The following is an 18,614-nucleotide window of genomic DNA, read 5'->3' on the forward strand; positions in this document are numbered from 1 at the left end:
TAGAGCAAAATTTAGTATTTTGGTCTAGACAACCCAAAATGTGATGACCACATATGTGAACGCCAGGTCCTAGGAGGTTAAAAGGGATTACATGAAACAAAGATAAAAGTCAGCAAATGCCAAATTTATTAAGACATAATCAGTACAGTGTGCTTCTGGATACATAAAAACATTTACAAAAAGCCAGAGTGTATACACGTCAGACATGTAACAAATCATTCTGACACAAAACATTACAGTTTGTTTTGTTCAGTGCTGACATATTACTCATTTTGGACTTTTGTACACACAAAAATGTGTAAGTGGTCACAGATTCAAGAGGATTTGAACTTTTTGGAAAATTTGATTGTTATTTTAAAAAGTCACACTGAAACGCTGACATACTGTATCAACAGTAAACATCTGAAAGCTTACCAAAGCCGTCAGACAAGTAACTGTTTGAAAGGATGGGAGAACCGACTTAAACTCCAGCCTGCAAACATTTAGGTGGTGTTGAGCAGCAAACCCTGTGTAAAATGGCAGTATAGCAGATCATTTGGGGCTTAAGGTCACAGGTTTGTGTGGCATCACTTTAGCTTTTTTGTTTGTCTTTTTAAATATTCAAACTAACTAAATTAATACATCTACAAACACAGGCGACAGATGAGTGGTCACATTTGTGATGACACTTAGAAAATACCACAGGCTGAAATGAACAATCACCACAGACGATGATGAAAAGGCATGCACAGGCTGGATATTTTAAATTATGTAAAAACAGAACTGCAGGAAAAAAAAAAAGTAAAACAAATAAAATAAAATAAACTCTTGTTTAATATTTTTTCATGCACAGAGAAAGCTACCATGTCCTGGATAACTCCAGGTGTGAAGTTAAGGGCAATGTGGTGAGCAGCTTCAGAAGAAAATGGCAACCAAAAAGAAGGCAATAAAATAATGCACAAAAAAACATGGTTTACACCAGAAATAGTAAGTGATCTGCAACCCTTAAAGATTAAAACCATTAAGAACATGCTTTGGGTAAAACACAGGTTAGAAATGCAAGAAAAAGCACTGGTTAAATAACTCAAATGGTATTAAACCAACACTCCTTTCTACAGGTCTGAGATACTGTAAATTTTTTTTTTCCTTTTTTTAAGTATGAAAATTCTGTTACAGATGAAGTGAAAAGCACCCTTTATCCTAGTTACATCCTCTCCTAACAGGAAACCATTTTCTGAGGATGTAATGAAACCCGTAAGCTGTCTTAAACTGTATGATTGTCAGTCTCTCTTTTACGCTACCCTGTAAGCGGTCATGCGAGTGTAATTTTTGCGGTGACTTTTGGCCGCCCACAGGAACAGAGCAGCTGCCATCATCTGCAGAGGGAAGGATATGAGGGCAAGGTAAAGAGACCAGCCCAAAGTGCCCTCCACCCCATCAGGCAGAGGGAAATTCTGGTGGACCAAATCCACCCCGGCCAGGAAACAGCAGACGGTGCCCAGAGAACACAGACCTGAGGAGTCAAAAGCAGTGATGAAGGAACGGGATGAGATCATGTAAACGTTTAGGTTTGTGGTCATTTGGAAAAAGGACTAAGCTTCTAATGCAAAGCAGAAACAAATCTAGCAGATGAACTCCACCTTCGTTGTACTCTGGCTAAGACCAAAGTAAATGAATGAAAGCAGAGGGAAGTTTTTTGTTGAACAAATGTTCTGTGCAGTGGTTTTCAAAGTGGGTTCTGGGGACCCTCAAAGGTCGTCAGTCTCAAAGCCTCAGGAATAAGCACCGCTGGTTTTGGATGATTTGCATACATTTTGACTTCTGTTGTGAATCTTTGTAGAGACTGCGATGTAACCTGGCTGACATTGGTGCTGACATTTATCTCGGGGCAAGTGCATTATTTGTTAATTGCCGTGTGGTCGTGTCCGAGGGTTTTACACGCACTGCCAGCCAAGATCAAAACAAACAGAATTCTGAGACTTTTTTTCCCCTCCTGGGTCCCCACTCGTTGTTATGGTCAGTTTTTTATGGGGCAAACATATTTGTCCCTCAACTTTTTCCACTTCTCCCCTCATGTCAATTCCAATAGTTTCAACAAACTCCCTCCAGGAACTTGGTGACAATCATACCGATGCTATGATTGTTTTCTCTCACTGATAAATTAAGTAAATAAGTAGCTGGAAATTCACAGGAGGAATCGATGGCACTAAACAGGACAATCACAGCGGTTGCAGGCTGTGTGAACCAGGCGTGTAGTTACATTTCTAGGAAGGTGCACATCAGGTTAAGCTGTACGTTATGGTGTAGGATTTTATAGGGTTCTGGGTATCTATAGCCCTAGTAAGCCATGCACAGCTGAAGCCGAAAGTCACTACAGAGGGGTGTACTACCAAGTATGTTCATAGCCAGGATTACTTTGTGTAAGCTAGCTTCACAAAAGTTAAAGGTCCACTCAGAGATAATAGGTATCACACTGGTGGGCATTGACCATCTTTGTTCAACCGGGCTTTGTGCTTCAGGTTCTCACATAAAAAAGGTCATTTGACACATCATTGGACTCCTCTTCAAAATGGATTGGCTGAATCAATCGGAGATGTTATCAGAGAAACGGATAACAGGGACGTAAATGTAACAATATGGTGGGGAAAAGAGGATATTAACACTTGCTGCTCTGTGTTTATTTCTACCTTATAGCTCCAACTCTAAAACTTTAAACTGGATGCAGTGAAACATTAAAGGTTTCTCACTATGGTCAGTTAAAACACTGTCTCAAAGTCATGTGGAGTCATGTGTATAAAGGGCATTTGGAAATCACCTTTTAATCACTTTTTGTTGCCTGATCAAAGAGACACTAATTGTATTGAATGCACCTGTAACTTGTAAGTTCAAAACTGCATGCCAATAGCTGCAAGTCCAGCTGTGTAAATGACATTCAGCAGCAGATAAGGACCAACCATTCAGTCTGCTTGACCTAGAACTGATTGTGCCACTCGTTTTTGTCAACATTACTCATGCAGTAAAAATAGTAAGAAATTAAACTGTCAGTTCAGAAAAATGCAAGATATTATAGTTTTTATGCTCATAAATGTGTGTGTTTCTTTCACCTGCAAGAAGATGGAGCACTCCCACACAGAAGGTCGGGGTAAAGCTGCGGCACAAGCAGGCACAGACCCCAACGAGGACACTGAGGAACACCAGTGCCAGAGACACCAAGGGCAGCAGAAACTGGCACCTCCACAAGTCTGCACAACAATCATTGCAGGTTAAACTCAAACTCTGTCAATAATTTCTAATGTTTAACAAATGATGTGCGAGTAAAGACAGTGAAGGGAGCAGATGTGACCAAGATGGGTTAAAAAAAATGTAAGAATCGTTTAGTAAAATGAAAAAACAAAAACAAAACAAAACATATTTTATGAACTACAGGTCTCCCTGGATAGATTGAGGGAGAGTAAGGATACACTCACATGTTCTTAGCAGGTCTTCTTCTTCCTCATTTCCAGGTTTATACTTTGTACCTAACTGATCAGAAAGACTAAAGCTTGAACAGCGGGTTTCCATCTTCCGATCTAAAGCCAAAAAAGTCAGAGAACACAAATCCAACTAAGTCTTCTCATTAATTAACAATGTAAAGCATTTAACATGGGACTGGGCATTATAACAATCAAGTGCACTGGTTAAACCAATGCTGAGTGCAGAACAGTCAGTGACGTAAATCAATGTGCAGAATTAATCTAAATAAAATTCCTTAAAGTTAAAAATAGAGTTTAACAGACAAATCTTGTTCCAGATTTTCTTCTTAAATTTAGAAGGCAGCACTATCATCAAACAAAGTATTGGTCAGTGAGGACGCTGAACAGGTGTGCCACTGTGAGTAATACCTGGAGATTTGAACCAGTATGAGGGGCTGGCTACCAGGATACACCTCCACCATAGTGCCCGAGTGCCGTTGGGGTATACGGGTTCGCTGTGCGTTGTATTATTAACTTCTGGGGTATTGTACTCATACCAGTGCTGAGTCCCCACAGCCACGGAGAGGTACACTGTGGCCAGCAGGCTCAGCACGGAGCCGATAACCAGAGCTGTGGCGTACCGGTTATCCACCATGGTAGAGAAGAAGACAGCTCCTTAGGAGAACAAACACAGTCTGCAGTGTCAAATGAGGTTTGGCTTCCTGAGATGGAAGGCTAACAATTAGTTGTCGGCTTGTTGCTTTGGCTCCACGGCATGTGGTCAGTAGGCACTGGAAGTGTCACAGTATCCGAGCATTGTGCTTTCTTCAGTTAAGCTGCATGTTTGCTGCAGTTTCGATTAGGTCCACAGAAGCGTTCACAGCCTGCCGAGGAATCCAACATAAAAAATACATAAGCAACAAGTACGCAATACGAGGTGGTTAGCGTCGTTTGTAGCTTAATTAGCCAGTAATTAGTGATCATAACTGCTTTGTACCCATAATTAATGTTATTAACGTTAACTCTGCTTCACATTGCTAACAATAACAAAGTGTTATTGTCAGGAAGTTAGCATCCTACTTGCCAGCTAACGCTAAACATAGCTTCTTGCAGCAGAGTGCGACATTATCGAGTTATTTAACAGACACCTGAACGTTACAGATTTCACTCGAGCTCTTTTTTTTTTTTTTTTACCTCATTATTGGCCAAAACCTTCCAGTTATAGCCTTATCTTATGTTCTCTGCTCTATCAATTTGTAGCTGACCACCGCCTTCTTCTTCGCCTGTTTTTTCTTCTTCGTTTGATGGAATGAGTTTGTGCATTATGGCCACCTTCTGCTTCGGAGGAGAGGTGTCGCGAAATCTGATGATAATCCCAGGTAAGAGAGTTCGCAATAACAGTATTGTCGCGATATCTGTGGAAAGGGTGACGCTTTAATAGTAATCAGCCAGATTCCGTCATAATTTTAAAAAAAAATCATAATTCATAGTATAAAATATGTTTTAATTATGAATGAATCTGACTAACGCAAGATAGAGCGTTGGAAACTGAATGTAGAAACCATAACCAAGCGAAGTGCCTACAAACTATAACAATTATAAATATTACATAATACATTTGAAACTACACTTATTTATAAATGTAATCTTTTAATTGTCGTGGTTATGGTAGATATTGCATCACATATAGGAGACCAGACATTATTCAATTTATGCTTAGTTCAATTAAATGTGATTTGTATGGCACCAAGTCACAAGAACAGTCATCTCAAGGTGCTCCTAACCAACACTGCCTTGACACAAACTGTTTAGGTTCAGGAATAGTCACAGATATGTATGCAGTTGGTAAAACCTCAATTTTACTCCTAAAAAACTTTAACACACACACAAAACCTTTTCTAGTCTTGCTTCAACATGCTGAACAGAAAATAATGTGTTTGTGTGTTATTTAACCCAACATGTAACTGGTGCTGGCAGACCCTTTGTACATATGAATAGTAAATCACTTTTTCCTCCATCATCTGACCTGCTGCCAGACCAAACCACTGGCTCAGTCTTAGCTGTTCCTAATCCCATAGTCCTGACATGAGCCAGCCCCACTGACACCTAAAGTAGGGGAGTTGTCTTTTGTAATAATAATACATTGTCATTATAAGCCACATAAAAAGAGCAGTGTAAGTGCAACTGCATATATTTTGCACACTGTGACTGTTGCAGGTGGTGAGATCTTTCAGTAAGCTAAATCAGTTTAAAAGCTATTTGAGCTTCACTAGGTCTCAAATCAGAAACATATTTTATTTTGCTAGACTTTGTTAGAAAATTAATATCCAAATGATTATTTAAGTTATATTTGCCAATACTTCATATAAAAATACAAGTTTTTCTTTTCTTTTACACCATTTAATAGATGAGAATTTAAATTTACTTACCAAAAAGTATACACATATGTACCAGTCAATGTAAAAAGAAAATCTAATAACACTATAAATGGATAACACATATCTCATCAATCTTCTAAACATCTTCTCATCTTCTTTCTAAACAGAAAATTGATCCATGTTTGCAGTATTAAAGTGGCGGGGTCGAAAGTGATATATTTTTCATGGGACTCCAGATCCCTGGTGGCAAAAGAGGTAAAATCAGTCGAAAAGTCCAAGGTGCTTGTCTCAAGGAGGGCTATCATTTAAAACAGGCTACATCAAAACACATGCGTGCAGCCTGGGACAAGCGGCCTGATAACAAGCAAGGAGCCTCATGGGAGATATTTTTCCTGCTTTACCAAACTGCTTTAAGTTACCTGGTTGAAGATTAAGTTTGCACTCTAACATGTAGTGGTGGTGTCTTTATGAACTTCTAACAGGAATGACGCATAATGCCTTCTCCTAAAGATTAAACGTGACCCTTCACATCAAGCTGCACAGAGACCCAATAAAAGGCATCATTTTTTATCGGGTTATATCTAACACATTATATTTTTACATTAATGCTTTCTGAGAGTTTTAAATGTTTTCTTAAAACACCAAAAGTCTGAATATTTGCAACAAATTGTACAAAGTTTATATCCTAGTTGTTTTGTTTAGTAACTTGAAACTAGTGAGCTTATTTGTGTAAACAAAAAAACGATGTGATCCTGTGAGAGGTTTGAACTAAAAATTATTTCAACTAACCAGTGAGAGCAGATTCTTTAATACTCAGTATATGTGGAACTTTACCAATGGTATTTATTTTACTGATATTTGGGCACATGCAAAAACAAATAAGCCACCTTTAGCAGTAATAACTTGAAGTAATTATTTTCTGTATGATGTTATCTGTCTGTCACATCATTGTGTTGATCTGTGGAACCCAGTACTTAAAATCTGGACTGGCTCTCTGTTTAAAAAGTCTAGTCTCTGATCCCATCGATACTACCCAGAAGGCAGTGCAGAGCTAGGATGGAGCCAAAGGGTGAAAGTATTCACCCAGTTCTGCCTATCTATCCTGCCTACTCTGATAAAGTATCTGGCGCTAGGTAGCCTTGCAGGTCCGGTATCCTACTTTACTTATCTTTACTTTAAAAAAAAAAAAAAAAAGAATGTCCACAATTTAGACTTTTTGAATGCTGGATATTTTATTAGAGCAATTTAACAGGAGAAAAGCTCGCTTTTCATACTCATTTACCCATTTGCATCTCCCCTCTTTCACTTTTATCTTTAGACATCCAATCACCATTGTTGACATACAATCACATGACTTCATAATACAACAGAACCAGGAAACAATATTTGATTATATTTCACAGATACCACATTCTGCCATATAAACTATGCAAAACAATTACACAAATAAGCAAAGCAGTATTGTAGAAAACAATAACTGTTTTTACTAAACAGATAAGGATAAGGCTGCAAACACTAATACAAGCCACAAGGTGGAGACAACAGCTTGAGGAGACCTGAAGACATGGAAGCAAAGCAGAGAGACAGATTATTACTACTACTAATAATAATAATTTACTTTTTTGTGTGTGAAGTATTTTTATTATATTTTTATTATATCGAATTGGCACATGTGACATGTTTGTATCTCCTTTAAATATTTAAATACTAGTTGAACTAACAGTTCTAAGCTTAATATTTGAAGAATGAATATACAAAAAAATTCACTTTAATTGAGAGAATATGAATCTTACCGTGAAAACATGTAACAGTTGTGTGAGCTGTTCAGTCCTGAGTGGTTTAAAACAATCTCAAGGTATTCGTCATCATCCCATGTAGTTTTTGTCTCTACTCGTTGCACAGTGAAAACTTCTGCTGGAGATAAGAGTATTTCATCCTGTTCTTGACCGCACACATAGTCTTTCAGGTTGACAAAGAAACAAGAAGTGAGATGTAAAATAGTATTCTCATTGACATCTTCAAGTCTCTTTAGCTCTTCATAGTCTGAATAAGCTAAAGTGAAACTTGGAAATCTCACTGTGGAGCCTTTCTGTGGTTTGTTTTTACCATCTTGAAAAACATAAAAGTTCTTGCACTCCTTTGGCTTCAGCAGCCTCATGGAGTCCATCAGCAGGAAATGAAGAGACTTGAAGTGGAAGCGGTTTTCATAGATGCTAACATTTCCACCCATTGTCTCTATTGCTTTGTTCAGTGTTAGTATGAAAGGCTGGTCTCCTTTAAGATAGACTGAAAGTGCAGCAGTATGCTCTTTTCTTCCTCCAGGGATCTGCTTTGAACACTCGTTACTTTTATTCCACGCTTTCTGAAATCCTTCACTGTTGCTTAGTTCTTGTTTTAACACGTCTGACTCGATGAACTTCTTCATGGCCTCTTCACGACATCCTTTGTACTGATCATCTACAACATCTGTGGTCTCTTGGACATCCAGTAATCTTGTATCCTTTGCGGCCACCTTTAATTGATATATCACATTTAAAAACCCATTTTTAAATTTATAATTTTTCTTACTTTCTAATATTTGTTTGAATCATGATTCTTACTTTGCTGCAGGCAGCTGTGAAAATTATTGCAGCAAGCACTTTTCTTCTGTTCTCCATTTTTTGGCCTCTTTGTCTTCTACAGAGTGCAAGAAAGCCCTGAAACATCAAATATGGATAGAGAAAGTTCGGTAACACTTTACATGGTCCAGAAACTTGGAAGTGACAAAATCTAAAAGACTGAAAAGACTAAAAACTTACCTGAAGCAGGGAGAACAGCAAGGGGCCCATCAAACTGCAGGAAAGCGAAAGCGAGGGTTTGAGGAACTGGAACAAGTTATCATACAACGCAGCCCTTTAGTCTTTCCTGTGTAAGAAAGTAACTTTAGTGAGGAACATTACTGTGTTCCTGTAAGCTGGTTCAGGTTTAGCCCCTTTAAGCTCGACCATAAATTACCTTTATAGCTCTGATCTAGCATGGCTTCAGTATAGCTCATGGGGGCAAATACCTCAGTACCTCTTCAATGCAGACTTTATAAAAAATGAACTGGAGCCTCACAGATGAATATAAATAACATTTAGCCTTTACAGCGAATGTGTGTGTGTGTACGCAATCAGCTTTTATTTCATTGATGTGTAGCTTAATGATGAGTCTTACATTTAGACAGTAGTTATCGCCCTGCTGCTGGACCAATGATGTAATATGTTTTCAAATGTAACATAAGAAAAAAAACTTACTGATGTCTGAAATGTCTGTGTGATAAGATTAAATTCATTGCAAAGCATTTTACATTTTATATGCTCTTTATTTGTCAGAGAAATGGAAAGATACATCAAGGTGTGGTTTCTTTAGAAGCAGGAAGATAATCACTAACTCAGGAAACACACTGACGGCATGTTTATCGTAAAAATCCGCTCCCTGAAAAATCGTCACTGAGGAAAATGTAAAAAGTGAAGAAGTTCACTAATGTTGAGAGAAAGTTCAATAAAGAAATTGATGTTGAATTTAGTTTTATGGATAGAAAATTTCAGTTTTTCTATCACAGTCACAGTTCATTGATAGGCGGCATTGGCTATGCTCAGGAGCCTGAAAATTGAACCCAGTGTATTTTCTGCCAATTTTCTGCACCCCTTTATAAATTTTTAATAAACGTTCTGATTTTCTATGTGCCACTCTGCCTTGTTCTTGGTCTTCTAGTGCCAGCCCATTGACAAAATCCTGGAAACACTCCGGCTGTGGGAGTTAAAGGTGCCACCATAAACTCCAGAATACCCAGTCTGAATCCAGCTGGGAAAAGCTGCAAGTTATTCCCATCTCTCGTTTCTTATCATCCTTTTAAAGGCACACAATGCTTAACAAGAATCATTGAAATTATAACGCATATTATCCATGAATTCAGCCTATAATTTTAACATATGACAGAAAAAGAAAACAATATTTGATTATATTTTGGTAGCCTAATGCAACACCTTATTTGGCAGATAGCACAATCTGCCAGACAAAGTACCAACAAACTGGAAGAATAAACCAAGCAGCATTGTAGATGATAAAATTCTGAATGATAACTGTTTTTGCTAAACAGTTAAAGAAAACAAAGATAAGGCCGCAAGCACTGACGCAAGCCACAGGGTGGAGACAACAGCTGGAGGAGACCTGAAGACATGGAAACAAAGTAGAGAAAGAGATTATTGTAACAGCCATCCATCCATTTTCTGCCACTTGTCCGGCTTGTAGATATGGAAATAAAACTGTAATAATAATAATTTACCTATCTCTCTCTGTGACAGTTATGAAAGGTTCCAGTTCTCCTGAGACCCTGAATTATAAGCAGAATATAATACTTTAAGCGATGTGCTGATGTGTGCGTTCGTTTACTAATGCTGTCAGCATTATCAGGCCAAACTATTCAAACCACATCCAAAACCCTACCAGGGTTTCATAATCCTGTTTGGGTTTTTTCACTTTTTATGTCACCTCATGCTTTCCAGCTGGGAAATCTTTAAGTTTATCAAAACCTCGAGTATAATCCAGTCATTTCTTTGTATTTCCAGCATTTGTTACATCCTGTAACGGAGCAACAGGCTGTTTTATACAACACCAATTATTTTCCCCGCTTGTTAGAAGTGTTCAACTACATTTAAAAAAAAAAAAATTAAATACCTATTGAGACAAATAGGTATATTTTACAATTTTCTTGTGTGTCTTGTGAAGTATTTTTCTTATATGTACTTTGGACAAGTTAAATGTTTGTATCTCCTTTGTGTGTTTAACACCACAATGAAAATTATTTAAGCGCTTCAAAGTTTAATGTTTGGGAAATGAACCTACAAAATATTTCACTTTAATTGAGATAATATGTGTCTTACCTCGGAAAGATAAAACAGTTGTGTGAGCTTTTCAGTCCTGAATGTTTCAAAACAATCTCAACATATTCTTCACCATCCTCCACAGTTTTGCTATTTACACCATCCACAGTGAAAACCTCTGCTGGAGATAAGAGAAATGTATCCCCTGCTTTAGTGCAAGTGTGTTCTTCCAGACTGACAAAGAAACAAGATTTGATATTTAAAATGATGTCCTCAAACAGATCATAATAATTGTTTGGCTCTTCATAGTTTGAATGAGCTAAGGTGAAACTTGGAAATCTCACTGTGGAGCCTTTCTGTGGTTGGTTTTGACCACTTAGCAGAACATAAAAGTTCTTGCACTCCTTTGGCTTCAGCAGCCTCATGGAGTCCATCAGCAGGAAATGAAGAGACTTGAAGTGGAAGTGGTTTTCATAGATGCTAACATTTCCACCCATTGTCTCTATTGCTTTGTTCAGTGTGTTTATGAAAGGCCGATCTCCTTTAAGATAGACTGAAAGTGCAGCACTATGCTCTTTTCTTCCTCCTGGAATCGGTTTTGAACACTCAATACTTTTATTCCACGCTTTCTGAAATCCTTCACTGTTGTTTAGTTCTTGTTTTAACACGTCTGACTCAATGAACTTCTTCATGGCCTCATCACGGCATCCTTTGTACTGGTCATCCACAACATCTATGGTCTTTTGGACATCCAGTACTCTTGTATCCTGTGCGGTCACCTTTAATTGAGGTGTATCACATTAAAAACTCATTATTTAGTGAATAATTTTTCTAACCTTCTAAAAAAAAATTTGTATGAAACACATTTCTTACTTTGTAGCAGACAGCTCTGAAAATTATTGTAGCAAGAAGCACTTTTCTTCTGTACTCCATTTTTTATCCACTTCTTTTTCTAGAGACTAAAAGAAAGCATTGCAGGATCAAATGTGGGTAGAAAAGAGTTCAACACTTTTCACAGTCAACTTGGATTTGGAAAGATGTAAATAATCTAATATTTGTTTGGTTTTCTTGGAATATGTCAACTTAAAAATGTAAATGTTGAAAAGACAGAAAATCACATACCTGGAGCAAGAACCAAAAAAAAAAACTTGTCTTAGCAACTCACAGAAAAGAGTCTATCCAATTTCTGAGCAGCGATGAGCACAACACACTCTGGGGAGTAAAATAAGTTATCCTACAATGCAGCTCTACAGTTTTTCCTGTAGAAGATTGTAACTTGTCACTGTGGGAAATGGTGTCCCCTTATTGGCTCTGCCTCAGATACTGAGTTCCTGTAAGCTCTTTTTTTTTTTTTTTTTTTTTTTTGGCGTAACTGGTGAGGCCAAGTCCCACAGTACTTCTTCAATGTAGACTTTTTCTAAAATTGAAAAAAAAAAAACTCAAGCAGTTCCATGCCCACTTTTAAATTTTGTACTTTTTCCCAAAGAAAGGGGTTAACTACAAAATTGCATTTGTTACTGTTTGCTAAAGCTAAAGCTCAGGTCGGCAGAGCACTTTGACAGCACTTTTTATTACTAAACTCTACAATTTGGGCTACTATTAGGTGGATTCACGCAATGTCAGGTTTAGAAGACAGTCAGTGAATGGTAATTTTGTTGAATAATAGTATTAGTAATGATGAAAAGATGATAACTAAATTAAAACTAATTCACGAGGACAAAAACTATGATGAAATGTAATGACACTTAAAAATTAAATAAAATTGTTCTGGAGAGATAAGATCCTATTATAACTAATGAAGTTGTGTAGAAAGGCAGGATGAGTTTGGAAGTCCTTGTGTAGTAAATTTAGACAAAAACATTTTGATCCACCCAGGGTGGGGAGGGAGGTTCAGCTGACTAAACCTACTGTAATCTTAGTAAACTAAAATTAGACTAAAGCTAAAAAAAAAAAATTAAAAAAAAAAGCTGTTTCTATAGCTATAATAAAACAAAGTAAAGTGATTTCAGGATTGGTGATCCAGACAGGACTTCAATTCAGATGTTTAAAGTTGTGAATAAGCAAACAAAGACATGTTTGGTGTACTCGATTTAACATGCCTCCAGAGCTTTTAAAAAGGTCCCAACAAGTGATAATCAAACAGTTGCTCCCCGCATGAGGTGGAAACCTGTGTCTGTCTGTGTGTGTTGTGTGTCTGTGAGAGAGAGGCTTTTGTATCACTTAATTATAAGTGTTACATTTAGGCAGTCATTACTGCCCTGCTACAAACCTGTTGGACTTTGTAAATGTAACACAAGGAAAAACAAATGTATTTGTCTATTTGTGTGATCAGATTATATTAATTGCAAAGCTATTTCAATTTTCCATGTTGTTTATTTGACCGGGAAACAGAAATTCCTGGTGTCTTTAGAAGCAGGAACATTTGCTGCAAGTTATTCCCATCTCTCATTTCTTATCATCCTTTTAAAGGCGCACAATACTTGACAAGAAATAAAGTTTGCAATATATTTTTCTAACATGCATAAAAACAAGATGTAAATTGAGTCTATAATTCATAACATATGATAGAAGCAAAAAACAAAATTGCACAATACTTTGGCAGCCTGTTGTAACACCATATTTGGCACATACCACAATTTGGCAAATAAAGTGCCAAACAATTATATGAATAATCAAAGTAGAATTGTAAATACACTCAACAAAAATATAAACGCAACACCTTTGTTACTGCTCCCATTCCCCATGGGATGGACGTAGAGACCTAAAATTCATTCCAGATACACAATATAACCATCCCTCCCAAACAGTGGTCACAAATCAGTCCAAATGTGTGGTAGTGGGCACATCTGCTATATTGAGATAATCCATCCCACCTCACAGGTGTGCCACATCAGGATGCTGATCTGACATCATGAGTAGTGCACAGGTGTACCTCAGACTGCCCACAACAAAAGGCCACCCTGGAATGTGCAGTTTTGTCTCACAGCAAAATGCCACAAGCAATGAGGGAGCGTGCAATTGGCATGCTGACAGCAGGAATGTCAACCAGATCTGTCGCCCGTGCATTGAATGTTCATTTCTCAACCATAAGCCGTCTCCACAGGCGTTTCAGAGAATATGGCAGCACATCCAACCGGCCTCACAACCGCAGACCTCGTGTAACCACACCAGCCCAGGACCTCCACATCCAGTCTCTGACCTGATGACCTTAGAGATCGGGAATGTGGTTTCAGCAGGTCAAATATGTACTGGGGCTCTTGAACATGTAGGGCCCTAAAGGTTAGAACTAAAATTTTTAAAAGAAATGTAAACCTTACAGGCAATCAGTGAAGGGAGGCTAAAACTGGAGTAATATGAGATCTTTTGTTGGTGCCTGTTAAGAGTCTTCCTGCAGCATTCTTCACAGTCTGAAGACTATTTAAAGCTGATTTCTTAAAACAAGTAAAAAGACCACTGCAATAATCCAAATGGGAAGGGGAAAAAAAGCATGAATAATCATCTCAAGTTCAGCCTTTGACACCATTAGTCTGAGTTTTGAAACATTCCTTGGATGATAAAAACAGTTCTGGACCCGCTGTTTGGAATGTTGCTCAAGGGAAATGGAGCTGTCAAATATGGCACCAAGGTTTCTAAGGCTCAATTTAGCAGAAGGCTCTAAGCTGATATGCTGCCTAATTTCTGAAATCATATTGTTTGGAGCAATAATTAAAGTTTGTTTTATCACAGTTTAGCCGGAGTAAGTTGTCGTTTAACCATTGCTTGATTTCTGTCAGGCAATTACTTAAACTAGACAAATTATAAAGCTCAGAGACTTTAAAAGAACAGTATAACTGAATGTAATCTGCGTAGAGATGATAGGACATATTATTGCAGCTCCAATTTAATTTGGCCTAGGTGGAATAGATATAAAGCAAAAAGAGAATTGGACCCAGGACAGATCCCTGAGGCACCCCACAAAACAAAACTGTTGATTTGGATCACTTGATTCATACAAACAGTAAAAGATCTTTCAGATAAGTATGACGTGAATCATTTTGACATTGTATGAATAATTGCAGCAATATTATAGATGATAAAACCCAGAAAACTCTGAATGATAACTGTTTTTGCTAAACAGCTAAAAAACAAAACAAAGATAAGGCCAAAAGCACTGATACAAGCCACAGGGTGGAGACAACAGCCGGAGGAGACCTAAGGACATGGAAACAAAGCAGAGAGGGGAATTATTGTAATATTCATACATGCACACATTTTCTGTGTGTATGTATGAATATTACAAGCACAAGTTATAACAGATGCGACAAACATTTTATTATATGCACTTACATCTAAAATTAAAAATTTTTTTTAAATATTTATATCTTTAAAAATATTTTGAAGTTTGACTTTGCATTTCGATACTAAACATTTGTAAAACTAACATGGAAATTGTCAAACTTTTTCCACTTTAATTGAGAGACTGTGACTCTTACCGTGAAAAAATGTAGCAGTTGTGAGAGCTTTTAAGCCCCGAATGTTTCAAAACAATTTCTACATATTGAGAATCATCATCTGCCTCCACAACGTTGCTATTTATGTCCTCCACAGTGAAAACTTCTGCTGGAGATAAGAGTATTTCATCCTGTTCTAGACCGCACACATAGTCTTTCAGGTTGACAAAGAAGCAAGAAGTGAGATTTAAAACGACCTCCTCATACAGATCAGTTTCACTTTTTAGCTCTTCATAATCTGAATAAGCTGAGGTGAAACTTGGAAATCTCACTGTGGAGCCTTTCTGTGGTTGGTTTTGACCACTTAGCAGAACATAAAAGTTCTTGCACTCCTTTGGCTTCAGCAGCCTCATGGAGTCCATCAGCAGGAAATGAAGAGACTTGAAGTGGAAGTGGTTTTCATAGATGCTAACATTTCCACCCATTGTCTCTATTGCTTTGTTCAGTCTTTGTAATAAATTGTGATCCCCATTAACATAGAGTGAAAGTGCAGCACTATGCTCTTTTCTTCCTCCAGGAATCCTCTTTGAACACTCGATGCTTTTATTCCACGCTTTCTGAAATCCTTCACTGTTATTTAGCTCTCGTTTTAACACATCTGACTCGATGAACCTCTTCATGGCCTCTTCACCACATCCTTTGTACTGGTCATCTACAACATTTGTGTTATTTAGAAAATCCAGTAGCCTTGTTTCCTGTGCGGTCACCTTTAATTGAGATTTATCACATTTAAAAAAACACATTTTTAAGTGAAGAATGTTTTAACCTTCTAATATTTGTTTGTACAAAACTTAATTCTTACTTTGTTGCAGGCAACTGTGAAAATTATTGCAACAACAAGCACTTTTCTTCTGTTCTCCATTTTTTGTCTTCTTGTTCTTCTACCAACTGAAAGAAAGCACTGCAGGATCAAATGTGGTCAAAAAACAGCTCTGTGACATTTTACATACGAAGGACATACACCAAGTCTGGACTGGATACTACAGTTCTCTGTATTTGGGTCTTGAACACTCATCTCTCCATTGCATTCAAAATTCAAAATGTTGCTGCAAGTCATTTAACAGGTATTAAAGGGACGATTACGTCACTCATGTACGTAGTCTTGATTACATAGCTTAATTTTTTACCTTGGCTTTTAAGTTCAGTTTGAGTCCCATCAGGGGTTATTTTATGTTGTGATGCCTTAGTTTTACTTTGTTTTGAGTTTTAATTCATTGTCTTCATTTTATTGGTTTTACTATTGAAATGTGCCATCCAAATAATATTAAAATTGACATTGACACAGTCCAGTAAATTTGAATCTGGCAAGATTTAAATTAACAATTTCTTTTCTACCTCCTGGAATTCAGCAAGTTAAAAAATTTAAATGTTGAAAAGACTGGGTACATACTTGAAGCAAGGAGATTGAACTCATATTAGCAACTGCTGGGAACCAATAAGAACAACAGCCTGGGAAGTGAGACAAGTTATTTTACAATGAATTCCTTAGTCTCAGTCTAGTTCCCAAAAGCTTGTTCAGATTTGTTGCACAATGATTTATAACCAGAGTAACACTTAGATAATTTAGCCACTTTAAGCCCAGCCCAGTGATAGCATATCTTTGTATCTCTGTTCTAACATGATTTTAAATACCTCAGTGCTTCTTCAGTGCAGTTTTTGCCTAAAGTAAACAGGAGGCACCAGCAATCATAGTTGGAAAATCTGAGTATCTTGAAATTGAAGGAATGAAAATGCACCAAACAATGTGAATAATCTGGTCTCACAGAACTGTTCACCCCACTGGGCAGTAACAAATTAACTTAACTGAAAACACTCTGATGTTGAAATATCTGTCCACTTCTACATTTTTCTGTTTTGCCCACCTGAAGAGCTAAACTAGAAACTTGGAAATGTTGAAACATGCCCTGATTCAGCTTGGATGAAACATGCCCACTGACACTTTTTCAGTGCACTTTATATTTCACCCTGCTCCACCCTGACCTTGAAAAATGACTGACAGTCAAGCACCAAATCTTGATTTAATTTCTTTAGTGGAGAGTACTCACAGACATCCAGCAGAGGTCTATACTCCGATTGCAGCTGATTTTCTGGAACTACCAGTTGTTTCACACTTCTGTCTGTAGCATTACAAAGGCTGGTACACATTCAAATCCTACTCTGCCTCTCCACTCACTCTCCGGTGTCTCCCAGTGTCTCTCATCCCGCCCACTAAACCCTTTTTAGTCCTCTGGCTGATAGACGTCTGTCCTGATTGGTTGATGCCAGTGTCCTTCAAGGCCATGAGCTCACACAGGTGTGAGCACTAAAAAATCAACAAATTTGCAATGAAAGCATGCAATAAAATTCACAACAGTTAAAGATGAACTCATGCAATACAAAAAACAAACAAACAATAAATCAATAAGAAGACTTCCCCGACAGTGCTGTTGTTGGCAATATCATCATCTGCTGGCTCAGCTACAGGTTACAAACCAGTCTATCCTACAGCCTTACCAACACATTTGAAGACATTTGATACTTTATATTTAGACATTAAATGCTATTTTGTAGAGTTTTATTTGTTTATCATTAGATCAAGATAAGGATGTTTCTGGTCATAAGTCTGAATATTTGTAAGAAATTGTGCAAGCGTTATAAGTTGTCTTTTTTTAGTAACACATAGGTAGTGGGCTTTTATTACGCAGCATATATGGTGCTTTAAAATGGGACTTTGTTAAAGACTTCATTACAATAGTCACAGTCTAATGGAAAAAATGTCTTTGCATAAATGTTTTTAAAGGTGTTTACTGTATTTTATAGGAGAATTGTTGCACATTGTCAGGTGTGTCTGTCTGTCACAAAAGTATCCTATAAACATTCATTATTATTTTTACTTTAACCATAAGGAATAAAACCTTGAAGTCATATGCAAGATCGTATGCTGACAGCATTTAGCTCTACTGTTAAACTTTTCGAACTGTGGACTCGTAGCTTCTTTTTAAACTGTAATAAACTGTGTTTTTGTCTTTTGGATGCTCATAAATAAAGTAAACAGGCAGCTCTTGCACAAAGCATCAGGGATATTAAATTTCATCAGTTTATTCTGGCTCTACTTGTAAATTTTGTAGTGCTGTCAAAATGAATGCGTTAACGCAAATTAAGCCACCATCGCAGTAAACGCGATTAAGATTTTTAACGCAATTAACGCATCTGGAGTGAAGAATGACTCAAAATCCCTGAAATTTCTCTTTCAACGCATTTCGGGCAGTTTGTCCAAGTAGAGTTACCTTCGCACATGCGCAAATGGGCAGTTGATCTGGTAGTGACGGGCAGCTGAACAAATCAACTCAATATGGAAGATGATAAACGCACATTGGCCCTCTTGATGGGAAATTTGTGTGTTAAAAACAATAACAAGGCGGAACAGTCGACAGACAAAGTATTATGCACATTGTGCAAGAAGGATTTTCCTTTTCACTGAAGCACTTTCAG

The 18,614-nt window shown here is 37.5% G+C and overlaps 4 protein-coding genes and 1 long non-coding RNA gene across 8 annotated transcripts; 1 reads left to right on the forward strand and 4 right to left on the reverse strand.

The window, feature by feature from the left end:
• Positions 1–109: 109 nt before the first annotated feature.
• Positions 110–4,777, reverse strand: cldnd1b (claudin domain containing 1b). The gene is made up of 5 exons (XM_026171168.2): positions 4,626–4,777; positions 3,861–4,315; positions 3,447–3,548; positions 3,084–3,221; positions 110–1,492 (listed from the first exon to the last, which is right to left on the reverse strand). The coding sequence occupies exons 2-5, from the start codon at positions 4,084–4,086 to the stop codon at positions 1,272–1,274; spliced, it is 687 nt and encodes a 228-aa protein (XP_026026953.1). The 5' UTR covers positions 4,087–4,315; positions 4,626–4,777; the 3' UTR covers positions 110–1,271.
• On the forward strand, positions 2,889–10,110 carry LOC113024266 (uncharacterized). 2 transcript variants are annotated; one of them, XR_013909463.1, is made up of 5 exons: positions 2,889–3,004; positions 3,091–3,241; positions 4,692–4,810; positions 8,492–9,595; positions 9,930–10,110. It is a non-coding gene; the product is annotated as an uncharacterized LOC113024266 (long non-coding RNA). The 2 variants fall into 2 exon arrangements; XR_013909462.1 differs by lacking the exon at positions 9,930–10,110 and having other exon boundaries at positions 8,132–9,131.
• On the reverse strand, positions 7,023–8,671 carry LOC113024262 (ecto-ADP-ribosyltransferase 5-like). The gene is made up of 4 exons (XM_026171162.2): positions 8,608–8,671; positions 8,410–8,505; positions 7,603–8,321; positions 7,023–7,365 (listed from the first exon to the last, which is right to left on the reverse strand). The coding sequence occupies exons 1-4, from the start codon at positions 8,635–8,637 to the stop codon at positions 7,296–7,298; spliced, it is 915 nt and encodes a 304-aa protein (XP_026026947.1). The 5' UTR covers positions 8,638–8,671; the 3' UTR covers positions 7,023–7,295.
• On the reverse strand, positions 9,132–12,866 carry LOC113024263 (ecto-ADP-ribosyltransferase 4-like). 2 transcript variants are annotated; one of them, XM_026171166.2, is made up of 5 exons: positions 11,776–12,866; positions 11,527–11,612; positions 10,714–11,432; positions 10,116–10,163; positions 9,132–10,000 (listed from the first exon to the last, which is right to left on the reverse strand). In XM_026171166.2, the coding sequence occupies exons 2-5, from the start codon at positions 11,584–11,586 to the stop codon at positions 9,922–9,924; spliced, it is 906 nt and encodes a 301-aa protein (XP_026026951.2). In that variant the 5' UTR covers positions 11,587–11,612; positions 11,776–12,866; the 3' UTR covers positions 9,132–9,921. The 2 variants fall into 2 exon arrangements, with proteins under 2 accessions (XP_026026951.2, XP_026026950.2); XM_026171165.2 differs by having other exon boundaries at positions 11,527–12,866.
• A 140-nt stretch (positions 12,867–13,006) lies between these two features.
• LOC113024260 (ecto-ADP-ribosyltransferase 5-like) lies at positions 13,007–17,347 on the reverse strand. 2 transcript variants are annotated; one of them, XM_026171160.2, is made up of 4 exons: positions 17,189–17,347; positions 15,946–16,031; positions 15,126–15,850; positions 13,007–14,844 (listed from the first exon to the last, which is right to left on the reverse strand). In XM_026171160.2, the coding sequence occupies exons 1-4, from the start codon at positions 17,286–17,288 to the stop codon at positions 14,763–14,765; spliced, it is 993 nt and encodes a 330-aa protein (XP_026026945.1). In that variant the 5' UTR covers positions 17,289–17,347; the 3' UTR covers positions 13,007–14,762. The 2 variants fall into 2 exon arrangements, with proteins under 2 accessions (XP_026026945.1, XP_080158612.1); XM_080302486.1 differs by having other exon boundaries at positions 15,946–16,044; positions 17,189–17,324.
• Positions 17,348–18,614: the final 1,267 nt, after the last annotated feature.

Source organism: Astatotilapia calliptera, chromosome 6, assembly GCF_964374335.1.
Source record: "Astatotilapia calliptera chromosome 6, fAstCal68.1, whole genome shotgun sequence".
In the NCBI taxonomy this organism is placed as follows: Eukaryota; Metazoa; Chordata; class Actinopteri; order Cichliformes; family Cichlidae; genus Astatotilapia; species Astatotilapia calliptera.